The 14,813-nt window shown below is 51.0% G+C and overlaps 1 protein-coding gene across 4 annotated transcripts in view; it reads right to left on the bottom strand.

The window, feature by feature from the left end:
- Nucleotides 1-6,449, bottom strand: part of OSBPL9 (oxysterol binding protein like 9) — a 1,205,712-nt gene extending 1,199,263 nt beyond the window's left edge. For all 4 annotated transcript variants that reach the window (XM_086952425.1, XM_086952427.1, XM_086952426.1 and 1 more), the window contains exon 1: nt 6,307-6,449. In XM_086952425.1, the coding sequence (XP_086808551.1) occupies nt 6,307-6,417 (111 nt within the window). In that variant the 5' untranslated portion in view covers nt 6,418-6,449. The remainder of the gene's footprint in view (nt 1-6,306) is intronic.
- Nucleotides 6,450-14,813: the final 8,364 nt, after the last annotated feature.

Raw genomic sequence — 14,813 nt, 5'->3', positions numbered from 1 at the left:
CGCCATCTTGCAAGCCGCTCGACAACATGGGGACATGCGGATCGACAACGCCACCATCCGATTCTTTCCGGATTTCACTGTCAAGGTCCAGCAGGAGCTTCGCCAACGCGGCATTAAGTATATGATGTTCTTCCCGGCGCGTCTCAAGCTTATTTCGCACGGCAAGTCCTTCTTCTTCACGTCACCGGAGGACGCCCACGCATGGCTGGAGGAGAATGTGCAACAATCAGAGAGTCAGCGGCCGAGAGACAATTGGAGAGACACAGCCCCCGGCCTCTTCCACGGGCTCGACGGACAGAGAGAGACGGAGGCGCGGAGGGGCGGAGGGGCTCGATGGCCGGGTGAGTCCAGGGCACGGAGTCTGTCTGCTTCGCCCGACCTTGGCTGAGACTGCGGAGGGAGCCATGGCCGGAGGGCTGGACTGGAATGCACGTAAAGTACGAGTAGACCACAAGTGGGACACCCACCCCAATTGACTGATAGGTGTGACTTTTGATCCTAAATGCGCTTTCTAAGTGGGCATATGTCATGTGGGGGGGGAGGGGGGAAGAGGTTGGTTCATATATCTCCGACTGCACTGTCTAAAATGCTTATCCTGTCTCCCCTAGAACAGGAAATTATGGCAGCTATATATGTGGGCTGTGGGCTGGATGGGACCCTTGGAATACCCGATTGGTTGTAGCACACACCCCCAAAGTTCTCTTTTTATGGGTGACAGGTGCTCTGCTAGTTGGGGTGAGTCGGGCCATGTTGGCCTGAGCAGCAGGGTAGGGGTTGGGGACAGGTGGGGGGCGGGGGGGGGGAAGTTAAATGTTTGATTGTTGCATCTTGGTTGGTACAATGTTCGGTTCGATGGGCTCCAATTGCACTATTGATGGACATGTGGGTGGCGAGCAGCGGCGAGGGAGAGCACTCACCTCTTAGATCTTTGATGCATACACAGAGGATTAATATATTGTCTTGGAACGTTAATGGTCTGCAGAAAGTTCCATGGTCCTTCAGTATCTCCACAGACACGCTCCAGACATAGTCTTTCTTCAGGGGACACGTCTAATAGGGAATCATTACAAGGCCCTCAACAGGTTTGGATATACGCTCCAGGCCCATGCAGGCTTTACCACGGGCTCCAGGGGGGTTGGGATACTGGTGAAGAACATGCTTCCACTGGTGATTAGTCGTAAGTGGCTTGACCCGCTGGGGGCGCTATGCGGCTATGTCTGGGCGATGGGAGGGACGCACACTTAACCTTTCTTCTGCTTACATCCCTCCAAAACTGCATGGCGCCACACTCCCAGACATCGGGACACTGCTTCTGGATATGCCCAATGGAGTACTAGTTTTTGGAGGGGACATGAATGATGTGATGGTTAGGGAAATGGATAGATCCGCGGCTCCGTTGGACTGGGGGGGTGGGGGGATCTCTAGCAGGCACACAATCCCCACCTCCGACACTACACACATATTTCTGCGGCACACGGTTCGGGGTCCCGGATTGATTACCTCTTCACACAGGTGGGACACATGGGCCTATTTCATAACAGTAGTCATAAAGCCAGAGGCATATCCGACCACTCCCCGGTAGAAATACAATTAGGGGTCCCACGCAGGATTGGTCTACCCCTCCTAGGCTGGATGTTTTTTTGTTCAAAGACCAGGAGTTTGAAGACCGGTTCGGGGAGAGAGTGGATCAATATTTTGAGAATGTGGGCTCCGTTAGTTCCCGATGTACCCTTTGGGAGGCATATAAGACCGTGGCCAGGGACTTTGTGCAGGCAGAGACCGGGAAGCGGAGAAAGGATAAGAATGCTCAAATTGATAGCCTGGAAACTGAGATTCACGGCGTGGAGCGGGCCGGAGGGGAGTCGCAGGAGCTAGAGCAGGAACTTAGGCACAGGCTGAGACTCGAAGAAAAAGAGTTGAGGGATGTGATGACTGACCAGGCAAGGTCCCGCGTCATTACAACGCAGAGGCGTGTCTATGACTTGGGGGATAAGGCAAACAAAATGATAGCCTGGCTGGAGAAGCACGCAGGGACAGTAACTGGGTTCCAGGAATCCGATCGGCAGACGGGACTACGCGTGACACCAGTGCAGACATAGCTGAGGCGTTTGCGAGGTACTACGAGACTGTCTATCAGCTGCATACTGAACGGCAAGAAGGGGACTGTGTAGATTTTTTGCGAGACGTGCCACTGCCTACCTTAGACCTAGATAAGGCGGTCCTGGAATCTGACATTTCCGTGGAGGAGGTAGAGGCGGCAATGGGTGACTTGCAGGCGGGGAAGGCTCCGGGACCCAACGGGTTCCCGGAAGAGGCGTTTAAATATGTGTCAGGACGGGTTGCCCCACACATGCTACACATGTTTAATGAGGCCAAGCAGCAAGGGATGCTCCTGAGGGATCTCCGATCTGCCACTATAGTAGTAATACATAAGCCCGGCAAACCGCAGGATCTATGCAGCTCTTACAGGTCCATCTCACTCCTTAACTACGAAACCAAAGTCCTGGGCAAGATCCTACCCACTAGGCTGGGGGCGGTTATTCAGTCCTTGATCCACCGGGATAAGTCGGGCTTTATGCCCCATATAAATACACGGCTTAACTTGTGGCGCCTGTTTGGGGTGCTCCAGGCGGTGTCCACGGACCAGACTACACCGGCGGCATTACTGTCACTAGATGTCCATATGGCCTTTGACAGTATGGAATGGCAGTATATCTACGCGGTTTTGGCCAGGCTAGGCTTTGGAGATTGAGGTGAGGTGTTATATACGGCACCGCTTGCGAGGGTCTGGGTCAATGGTGCCCTCTCTAAGGAGTTCCAACTGGGGCGGGGCACGAGGCAGGGGTGCCCGCTCTCCCCGACGCTATTTGCCCTAGCTCTAGAGCCACTGGCAGCCTGGGTAAGGACTGATCCCCGGGTACGAGGCATTGATTTAGGGGGCTGCTGGGAAGAGCGTATATCATTATACGCTGATGATGTCTTATTATATGTTCAGGATCCCGCTGACTCCATTCGGCGACTCATGAAAATTCTGCGCTCCTTCGGCGAATACTCAGGGTACTGCATTAATTGGGACAAGTCCCTGAGCCATCTGTTGTCGGGACCTCCTCCAGATTTAGCTGGAGACTGTCATGGGCTGGTGTGGAAGGAGTCCTTCCGATACTTGGGTATCTGGATCAAAAAGTCGTCGAAGGAGTTCATTTGCATGAATATACAGGCTCAACTAGAGCGGCTGCGTGGGGATGTTGCACACTGGGGGACTCTCCTCTCTCCCTTATGGGGCGTGCCGTCCTATTTAAAAAAATGATGGCCCTTCCCCGACTCCTTTATGTTTTGCAGAGTACTCCCTTCCCTGTCCCAGAGAAGATCTTCTGAGTGATTGACTCGGAGCTGCGTATGCTGCTCAGGGGGAGCGGGGGGGCGTTTGCCCGAGAATCGCGTTGAGGAAGTTGCAAAGGGAGGTCTATGAGGGTGGCTTGGCTGTCCCCGATGTTAGGCTCTAATATTGGGCGGCACAGTTGGTAAACATTAACGGGTGGTGTTCGCCCAGATCGATGAGCCGGCTTATAGAATGGATCGCATGGTCTTGGGCGGTGGCACCTACCTGGACGCACTGTATCACAGGGGTAGACGTAGATCCCCTCTGCCGCCTTTGACGGTAGCGGTTGTGGAGGCGTGGAGGAAAGCGACAAAATTGTTGGGATGGGAGGCGAAACGTACAGCGCAAAACCCCGCTAGTGGCGGGGAGTTACCTCTCTGAGGTGGTGAAATTGCAGGAGCTGCACAAATGGAGTCTTATTGGCATAGATATGTTAAGGGATGTATGGAAGAGAGGGGACGTGTTAGAGTTTTTTACCATGCAGGAGGAATTCTAGCTGGGGAAGGGGGAGTGTCTTCACTATCAACAGCTCAGGCATGCCGTCCTTTGCCATATCCATCAAGGGGATCAATTGCCAGAGTATGCCTCACTGGAGGATAGGTTGTTGCTAGATCCGATGGTAGATAGGACCATTTCCCTCATGTATAAGAAGCTGATCAAAAATCTACCTGACCCCCTGGGACCTCTGCGAGAAAAATGGGAGTCTGAGGTTGGGCTGTTGGAGGAGGATGATTGGAATGAAGCTTTGCAGAGCCCCCGGACAGTGGCGATTCGTGTCCGGTTTAGACTTGTCCAGCTGCACATCCTGCATCGATCTTACACTCCACGCACGACACAATGCCTTATTGGGTACGTTGATTCACAGTTTTGTCTGCGAGGCTGTGGAGAAGTGGGCACCTTCTTCCACATTTTGTGGGATTGTGCTAGGATCCGGGCGTATTGGTCCAGCCTGGCAGATTTCATGTCTGAGGTGGTTGGTGCAGCGGTTCCTCTGGAGGCCCGTTGGCATATCCTGGGAGTAACAAGTAATATTACATGGCCCAAATGGGAGAAGACCTGGTTAGCGCTGGCAAGCATGGTTGTCAAGAGAAACATAGCTAGATTGTGGGGTAGCGATGTGCTACCCACAGTGGAAGAACGACCTGGTTTGGTGCCAGAGGGCGGAGAAGGTGATCTATAAGAGCAGAGGATGTCCGAGGAAGTGGGAAAAGATCTAGGGAGCGTGGAGACTGTATAGGGGGGAGGTGATGGATACTTAATCTGTTACTAAATGATATTGTATGCACTTTTGTAACTGACTATGCAGACCGTAACGTTTGTGCCGAATTTTGCGCATCGCTCTGTTGCATGTATGTCCACCAACCATCAAATGCTGTACGGTATGTTACTGTGATAGAGCCTATTATCTTAATAAAAAGATTTTCAGAAAAGAAAGAAGAAGAAAGAAGAAAGAAGGGACAAAAAGGAATAAGATGGCAGGCTTGTCTGGCCAAAACAAAGATGTCTGGTAGTTCACTTTAGTAACAATGGAGGACTGTGTGAGTGACAATGCTTATTCGGGTATGGTTTCATCTCTTGAGTGGATGGGTTAAGTGGATAAATTATCTTGCTCAAAAATCAAACTCACGTTAATCATGAGTAGCGCATTTCTTCTTACCTCATTGCAGCAAAGTTTAGGGAACACTACATTCTTATTGGGGGATTGAGTGGGGGACAACATACATGGTGAACGAAAAAATAAAATGCGCCTCCTGCTGTTTACATCACAGTGTCTGTGATTAAGCTGGCGCCAATGCATTGGAAAACAACATTCTCATCTATTTACTCTCGACCAGGCTGGAGGGAGTCTGCAAGGCCCAAGGTCACCTGACCTGTGCATCTGACTAACAGCAGTCTGGGCACTTCTCGGGGACAGATAATCAAAGTGGTACGTCTGGATATCAGCTCATTTATACAAGTCTTAAGATACAAGGGGTGATTTCCTTAATCGGCTCTACTAACACATAACCCTAACAATTTTTATCAGAACATATAGTGGGATGGGGCACACATTAGATCAAACATTTCACAACAAAGCAGAGATTCTCAAATATCGTAAGTAGCTAGTAAACAAAGTACATAGCAATCAGACACAGCACGGCTTCCTCCGAACACGAGTGTCAAGCCAAGGCTAAAGAAGATAAACCACACTTAGGACATTCTCACAAGACGTAACCAAAGTGAAACCTCACTAACCCGACGAGGGGTTGAGGACAGAAATCGTCTCCAGTACCCCATTATGAAAACACGAGGGGTTTAGGTTTACTAACGTTTTAGTGATTTCTTAATGTGAATTAAAATAGAAGGACTACACTCATGCAACGAGCCCTAGGTCTTCAGATAATACCGGCTTTCTAACCACAGGCACTTTGCATACAGGTACTTGGGAGCTCGTACTAGTAAACAGAAAATCTAAACTAGAAGTAGCAGAAGACCGCAGAATAAAAGACTGAAAGGCTAGGATTGTATGACGTTTTCGAAGATTATATTGTATAAAATTGAACAACAAAAGATGGAAAGGACTATTATAAAAATTATATGATTGTTCTACGAGACAAGAATCGGTCGCTAGTCCAGTCCTCAAAAGTTTGATTTTTGAAGGAAATATAGTTAATAGTGCTGCAAAGGAAGGACAAACGAATACAACTTTAGAGGCACAACTTGACCTTTGTCACTGAGAAATACACTGCAGTACAGGACCATACCAGCGGATAACTAGAACCTATACCGTAGCCGTCAATGTAACTACTATTTCAGCTTCCGATTGGTCACAGCAGCTTGCGCCCTACCTTTCATTGGTTTACTGTCTCTCTGTAAATTACATGCCCCGCCCACATGCATTAGACACCCCCAAAAAGTAAGTCACGTAGAACTTGCCGCTCCCTTACCGTGTAGTACGACAATAGACCCGCGTTGTAATCCAGCACGAACCAGCGGTACTGCCAACCTTTCATAACGTTCGTCCATTTGCTTAGCGGACCTTCCATGATAGACGCCATATTGGGACAGAATAACAACACCACCAGCGACGTCACGTGGCACGTTTTCTGTTGGGCGTGGTGGATGGAGTACAAGGAGGTATTCATCGAAATAAAAAAAGGCCCAGGAAACTAACCCGTCCTTAGAAGGTCGCTCGGCAGCGTCTGTGCAGGCCGTTGAGGAGAGTAACATGTTACTGGCCGCTTTTATTTGAGAAGCATAGGTGCAGGTGTAGGATGGTAAAACGTATAATATATCTTTTAAAATTGTAATCACAACAATGTGTTTCAATCACATCAGCCATTTATATCAGATTAGTCGTTCTTTACTGTGTAAACAATACGATTAAAGATGATTTATTAAACTGAAATACAAGTATTACCTAAATACAATGTTGAGAAGAATTTACTTTTAAACTAAGTTTGGCTGTGAACTCCGTTATTATTATTACCACAGTTGGGAGATCATGATGGCCGACACCTTCAGCAGCAGCTGGAAGTCCTCTGTTAAACATGTCCTTATTTTAGCCTCTTGTCACGGTGGCTTTAAATTTCAAACTGAATAGGGCAAAATTTAGCATAGCTGCCAAGTGTACAAATTGCTTTGAATGAAATGACCATGATTTCTTTTTTTTTTTTATTTCAGTAATTTTTTATTGAAGAAAGAAATTTATATATACAAGGTACAGGGGTACAGTTATCAAAGCCCCGTGGGGGGGGAGGTCTGGCATAGCGAAATACAACAAGAACTCGTGGGCCGGTTAGGTTACATGCGGCCTTTTGTGTAAACATGGCGGCTGTTGTCTGGGTCCCCCTCGACGGTGAGAAAGGAAAGATAGAAAGGAGGAAGAAGAGGGTCTTGTGCTGGGTCGGTCACACTATTTGCACGAGTTCGGGTCCGTTGGTCAGGTCTAGGTCTTTTCCGCCTGCTGCGAGGGAGGCTGTGGATGCCCTCGTGCTTGCCCTTCTAGGGTAGTTTGTGTGAGGACAGGTAGTTGTCTAGCGTGAGCCACATTTCGCTCTTTGTGTGCGTTCTAGGTGAATGGTTGGACGTAATCGTGTCAGCTCCTCGTAGGAAGGTTACCCAATTAAACCAGACTTTGAAAGAGGCTTGCCCTGTGTCTTTCCAGTTGTTCAGGACCGTCTTGACCGCCGCAGTGAGTAGGAGGTCTATGAGGTCCCAGTCTTCTCTAGTCTGGATTGCTGGTGCCATGAAGGCCGTGGCTAGCCTGTGGAAGTCTAGTTGTAAGGGGATGTCTAGTGTTCTGTTTATGAAGTCACTTATTCTGTTCCAGAATGCTTTAACTCGGGGGCAGTGGAATATTAGGTGGCTAGGTCTCCTTTCTGTTTATTACAGTTCCAGCATGTGTCGCTTTCCCTTACTCCTTTTGACGCCATTCGTGAGGGGGTCCAGTATGCTTTATGTATGAGCCAGAATTTTGTTTGTGCTAGGGTGGTAGTTACATTTTTACGTGTTTTCATTCAAAAGCACAGGTGCACCACATGTAAGAATTGTGAAATCTATGTCACAAGCTTATTACAAAGACACTGGGAGTAATGACCAATTATTGTTCCATTTGTAAGCAAGAACAGGCTGTTCTTGTGACATAGATTTCACAATTCTTACATGTGGTGCACCTGTGCTTATGAAGGAAATTACGTCAAGTTCTAGCTAGAACTATCACTGTGATGGTGGGTGTTTTTTGGTGTGCACACAAGCCCCAGCCTACAACATAAGGGGAAATTACTTTTGGGGTTATTTTGGTTAGGTGCATTTGTAAAGAAGGTTCCACTGTCTGCCTTGCTCTAGTACTTTTTTACGTGTTGTTGAGGTCCATAGGTTGGATCTCTCCCTCTCCGTTAGTCGCCCATCTAGGAGGGATTCCCAGTACTCTATTGCTTTATTATTTATTATCGCACGAATGACAGTTGTAGATGAACATTGCCATCATGCTGCAGTAACCCTATCCCACCAACGAATATCCTCTTACGTGTGTCATCTAAATGCCCATCTCAATATGTCGATCCCGACTCAGGGGAACTCTGTTCATAGACACTCCATTCAAATGTCCTCATCCTCAGCACTTAGTAGTTAGTCATCTCCTGTGTCATCGTCAGGACCCCTAACTACCCCCCCCCACCCCCGACTACTGCTGGTGTGGGCATACAGGGCCATTCCGGTTGGACAAGCGCCGAAGCATCAATGCTCGTCTATCAGTATATCACATGGAGTCCCGGGCAAGATTCTCATACCCTAGTCCCCCTCGCTAGCTTGGGAGTCGCTCAGTGTCTGTACCAGTCCCTCCCATGCCCGTGCCATTTCCAAACTTTTCACATTAGCCGTACGAGATGCCTGCCTAATTCTTACAGTACTTTCACTACGAGCCCATTTATGAAATTCGGCAGCCCATCGCCTACTAGATGGCACCTCTTTCGATTTCCAATGCCAGGTGATTTCCCTCTGGGCTAAAATAAGACCTAAATCAATAAATTTGCTAGTGACTTTCGTTGTCTTCGTGTGAGGGAACCAGAGCAAGAGACAGGTCGCCATGTCGTAGTCCACCTGTCTATCGGTTACTTCGTTCAGCACCGCCCCCACCTCAGACCAATACGACCCCAATTTCGAGCAGGACCATAGCATATGATCCAACTCCACCTCAGGCAGCAAACACATAGGACACATCGCATCATCCACATGGAAATACCTCATAATCCTCCCTGGGGTAAGGTAAGCTCTGTGCACTACAAAGAAATGCACCTGTTGAAATCGAGCGTTTCTGCACCCCTTCCATGTCCTTCTCAGGATCTGCCCCCATGTTGTGTCCGGTATGGGCTTCCCCACACTCTCCTCCCATTTTTGTTTTAAGGCCGTGAGGGGTTCTAGTCCTTCATGAAGCATTCTAGAATGCAAGCAAGTGACCGCCTTAACCGTTCCCGCCGCCATTACTACATATTGGCAGGCAATCGTGGTCGGTGGCTCCAACTGCCCATTCTTCCAGTGTTTCTTTATCGCCGACGTCACAGCCATATGCAGAAGGAAACCTCCATCCGGAAGACCAAACTGATCCTGCACTGCTCGAAATGGCAACAACTCGCCGTCCGCATATAGGTCACCAATCATTTGTAGCCCCATCTTTTCCCATTCCATGAGTGGGGACCAATCCCCTCCATGTGGCAACGCTGTCAACATGCCCAGAGGTATCTCAGGTGCATATGGGTGCGCCACTCCTGCCCTCTTTTGGCTTTTGTTCCAGCATAACCTTAGAGTTTTTTCCTCCAGGATCAAGTCCCTCAAATCAAGTTGCTGCTGCATGACGATGTATGACCGGACATGCCTAGGTATCCCTGCCCCCGGATTCTGATCAGGGCCCCTAAACTCTTTTGCTACATTCTGTGTAAGAAAAGGGGGTGGTGATGGACAGAGTATCTGAATTAAGCAGAACACTCCTACCCAGTCAACAGATCAGGGTTTGATCCATCACCGTTTTTTAGCTCACTGCACCATCCCAGCTCAGAACCTGGCTACATGCAAATTAGTCTGTCCCTGGCCCAGTGCATCATGGGAACAGGGCAGACCAACTACCAAGCCAATTCTTTTACTGGAAAGGAAACAAGCTTCCGGGGACCGGTTTCTGGCATTACAGCCGTCTTCGGCCCGGCTTGCTTGAATCCTGATGGTGCAGTGAGCAACGGACTCACATCTGAGCATACCCTTCCACGCTTATGGTGGACAAAACGATTCAGAAAAGGGGGTGGTGATGGACAGAGTATCTGAATTAAGCCAGAAACCGGTCCCCGGAAGCTTGTTTCCTTTCCAGTAAAAGAATTGGCTTGGTAGTTTGGTCTGCCCTGTTCCCATGATGCACTGGGCCAGGGACAGACTAATTTGCATGTAGCCAGGTTCTGAGCTGGGATGGTGCAGTGAGCTAAAAAACGGTGATGGATCAAGCCCTGATCTGTTGACTGGGTATGAATGTTCTGCTCAATTCAGATACTCTGTCCATCACCACCCCCTTTTCTGAAACATTCTGTGTAAGGACCTGCATAGTAGAGTTCGAAATCAGGAACCGCCATTCCTCCTTCCGATTTCGGCCTCCGCAGCGTGTCCAGCGCCACCCGTCGCCTCCCGCGCCCCCATAGAAAGTCAATGGTGAGCGATCGCAGTTCCCTAAAGAACCTGGGCGGAATCCACAGTGGCAGCGTTCGGAAATAATAGAGCAGTCGCGGTAAGGCCACCATTTTGAGCAGCGCCTCTCTTCCAAACACTGAAAGTGGGAGGGTGGCCCAAAACGCCATGCAGCCCCTCAGGGCTCTAATACAGCGTCCTATATTCCCTTCTAACATGCCATCGGCACCATGATAGATCCGTACTCCTAAATAGGTGAAGCACGACCGCTCTCATATCATGTCTGCGATCAGTAGTGTTTGGGGCATTTCGGCTCTCAGTTGGAAGATACACGTTTTATTCCAATTCACCCTAAGGTCCGACAGCGTCCCAAAGTCTGCAAGCATATCTACCGCTCCCCACAGTGCCACAGATGTGTCCTCTATGAACAGCAATAAATCGTCTGCATACAATGAGATAAATTGCTGGTCACCTCCGCACCTGATGCCCCCGTAGGCCGTCCCCGACCTAGCCAGAATAGCCAAAGGCTCAATTGCCAGCGCGAATAATAGAGGTGAAAGTGAACATCCCTGTCTCGTTCCGCTTTTTACCGGATATTCTTCCGATATTACTGAACCCAAACGCACCCTAGCGGGAGCCGAGAAGTATAGGACTTTCGTCCATTTTCGAAACTGAGGAACTAGGCCGAACTTCTCCAGTGCCCTGTCCAAGTACTCCCATTCCAGCCTGTCAAACGCCTTTTCTATGTCTACGGACAACACTGCCAGCATCTTATCCCCTCTCAGATCGCTCCCTAATACTCCTATGAGGCGGCGGATATTAGCCGATGTATTCCTAGTGGGAATAAACCCATTTTGGTCCTCATGGACCACTGCCGTCATATGTGGCAGCAGTCTCGTGGCCAATATGCGGCTCAGAATTTTATAGTCCACCGTCAGCATGGACAGTGGTCTGTAAGAGGTCACCTCAGTGCTCTCTCTCCCAGGTTTCAGCAGGGGGACGATCAGCGCCTCCCCCATGGACCCGGGTAGTTGGCCCTGCTCCACCGCCTCGTTATAGACCTCCTGCAGTTGGGGCGCCACAATGTTAATATATTTGACATAGAATTCTATTGGGAGTCCGTCCACACCCGGTGTCTTGTTTCTCGCCATCAGCGCAATTGCTCCCCTAACCTCAGCCAGTGTAATAGCATGACCCAGGCTATCAGCATCTTCCTCCTCCAGCTGTGAGAACTGAATCCCTGCCAGGTATTTCTCTATGTCCTCTACCTCTGCCATCAGGTGGCTCCGATTAAGGGTTGTATAGTATTCCAAGAAGCGTGAGAGGATCGCTGTTTGGGAATATCAATCAATCAATCAGTGACATTTATAAAGCGCACTAGATACCCGTAGGGTCTCAAGGCGCTGGGGGTGGGTGGGGGGGGGGGGGGGTGCCGCTACTGCTCGAACAGCCAGGTCTTCAGCTTCTTCCTGAAGGAGAGGTGGTCTTGGGTCAGGCGCAGGTCGGTCGGGAGGGAGTTCCAGGTCTTGGCGGCCAGGTAGGAGAAGGACCTTCCTCCTGTAGTCGCTCTTCGGATGCGGGGGACGGCGGCGAGGGCGTGGTTGGCTGATCGGAGGTGGCGTTTGGGAGCGTAGAAGTTGATTCGGCTGTTGAGGTAGCTCGGTCCTTGGTCGTGTAGGGCTTTGTGTGCGTGGGTGAGGAGGCGGAAGGTGGTTCTTTTGTTCACGGGGAGCCAGTGAAGGTCTCTCAGATGTCCGGAGATGTGGCTGGTTCGTGGGATGTCGAGGATGAGTCTGGCTGAGGCGTTCTGGATCCGCTGGAGTCTCTTCTGGAGCTTGGCGGTGGTACCGGCGTAGAGGGCGTTGCCGTAGTCCAGTCGGCTAGTGACGAGGGCCTGGGTTACGGTCTTCCTGGTCTCGGTGGGGATCCACCAGAAGATCTTCCGTAGCATGCGTAGGATGTTGAAGCATGCCGAGGAAACGTTGTTAACTTGCCTGGTCATGGAGAGGGAGGAGTCCAGGATGAAGCCTAGGTTGCGTGCATGGTCTGTTGGTTTGGGTGCGGTGCCCAGGGCGGGAGGCCACCAGGAGTCGTCCCAGGCGGAGGGTGAGGAGCCCAGGATGAGGACCTCCGTCTTGTCCGAGTTCAGTTTCAGGCGGCTGGTCGTCATCCACTCGGCTACTTCTTTCATCCCTTGTGCAGGTTGGCTCTGGCGGCGGCGGGGTCGTTGGTCAGGGAGAGGATCAGCTGGGTGTCGTCGGCGTAGGAGATTATGTTGAGGTTGTGTTGGCGTGCGATGGCCGCGAGGGGGCTCATGTAGACGTTGAAGAGGGTGGGGCTCAGAGAGGATCCTTGAGGGACGCCGCAGATGACTTCGGTGGCTTCTGACTTGTACGGTGGTAGGCGGACTCTCTGTGTTCTTCCGTCGAGGAAGGAGATGACCCATTCCAGCGCCTTGTCCTGGATTCCGACGTTGCTGAGGCGCTGTACTAGGGTGCGGTGGCAGACCGTGTCGAATGCCGCGGAGAGGTCTAGGAGGATGAGGGCCGCTGTTTCTCCGTTGTCCATCAGGGCTCGGATGTCATCGGTGGCGGCGATGAGGGCGGTCTCGGTGCTGTGATTGGCTCGGAAGCCGGACTGTGAGGGGTCGAGGGATCCATTCGACTCGAGGAAGGCGGCCATCTGCTTGTTGATGGTCTTCTCGATGACTTTGGCTGGAAACGGGAGGAGCGAGATGGGGCGGTAATTCTTGAGTTCGGTGGGGTCCGCTGTGGGTTTCTTGAGTAGAGCGCTGAGTTCGGCGTGCTTCCAGCTCTCAGGGAAGGTGGCGGTGTCGAAGGATGTGTTGATGATGTCTCGCAGGTGGGGTGCGATGACAGCGTCAGCCTTGTTGAAGACGTGGTGAGGGCAGGGGTCGGTCGGTGATCCGGAGTGGATGGAGTTCATCGTGCGGATGGTGTCTTCGGTGCTGATCGGGGTCCAGGCGTGGAGGGTGGTGGTGGGGGGTGGTTGTTCGGTCTTGGTGTGCGTTGGTTGGTTGTTGAAGCTGTTGTGTATGTCCGCGATCTTGTTGTGGAAGTATGAAGCGAGGGAGTTGCAGAGGTCTTGCGATGGGGTGATGTCGTTGTTTCCTGCGCTGGGGTTGGATAGCTCTTTCACGATGTTGAAGAGTTCCTTGCAGTTGTGTGCGTTGTTGTCCAGCCGGTCCTTGAATGCAGTTTTCTTGGCGGCGCGGATCAGCTGGTGGTGCTTCCGGGTGGCCAGCTTGAAGGTGGTCCTGTTGTCCGGTGTAGGTTCCCTTCTCCAGACTTTCTCGAGGGCTCGACAGTTCTTCTTGGAGCTCTTGAGTTCGTCGGTGAACCACGGGGCTTTCTTGCTGCCGGGTCTGCTGGGCGGGGTCCTCAGCGGGGCGAGTTCGTCCGCGCAGTTGCTGATCCACTTCGTGAGGTTGTCGGCGGCCTGGCTGGGGTTCGCTGAGCTGGCAGGAGGGTGCTGGCTCAGGGAGGTGGCGAGCTGGTCTGCTGTGATCTTGTTCCAGCTTCTGCGGGCGGCCTGTTGCTGGTGGTGGTGGGTCGTCGTTCTCTTGAAGGTGAAGTGGACGCAGCTGTGGTCCGTCCATTGAAGCTCTGTGGCGTGGCTGAAGTGGATGTCTGTGCTGGAAGAGAAGACTGCGTCGAGTGTGTGTCCGGCGAGGTGGGTGGGGGTGGACACCAGTTGCTTGAGTCCAAGATTGGCGAGGTTGTCGAGCAGGGTGCTGGTGTTGCGGTCGTTGTTGTTCTCCAGGTGGAAGTTGAGGTAGACCGTCTCTCCCGTTTCTGTTCGCACACTTACAACCGGGCATCCCCTTGAAAGCCTTGCTAGTAGCGTGCCTACTTTTTTTTTTTTTGTAAATATATTTTTATTGCAGGAATTAGGTAAAGTTACACTTTGGTCCACTATAAGGCAAACGGTGATGGTACCACCAGTGATGCAATAACACTAATACACTGCCATTTAGCCCACAACCCGGAGGTCAGGCGGCATTTATGCTGAATCGATACATGCGGGCCCAGCGGCCTTCTAGTAATGACCATTCATAAATTAAAAGTAGGAAGCTTATGATGCTCCCTCCTCCCTCTATCCCCCTCACTCCTCCTACCCCCGCCATCGGTGTCCAGGTAGATGTGCAAAGAGCATGTGGTAGGAGACATTACGTTTCCTGACGGGAATACCGTGTCATTATTGCTCTACGGGGACGTAGGCTGCCCCTCATCATCACTATCGGTGTCACTGGGTGTGTTGTGATCGCGCA

The sequence above is a fragment of the Lissotriton vulgaris genome, chromosome 1_1 (assembly GCF_964263255.1).
Source record: "Lissotriton vulgaris chromosome 1_1, aLisVul1.2, whole genome shotgun sequence".
Classification (NCBI taxonomy): Eukaryota; Metazoa; Chordata; class Amphibia; order Caudata; family Salamandridae; genus Lissotriton; species Lissotriton vulgaris.
This window is presented reverse-complemented; position numbering and strand designations above follow the sequence as displayed.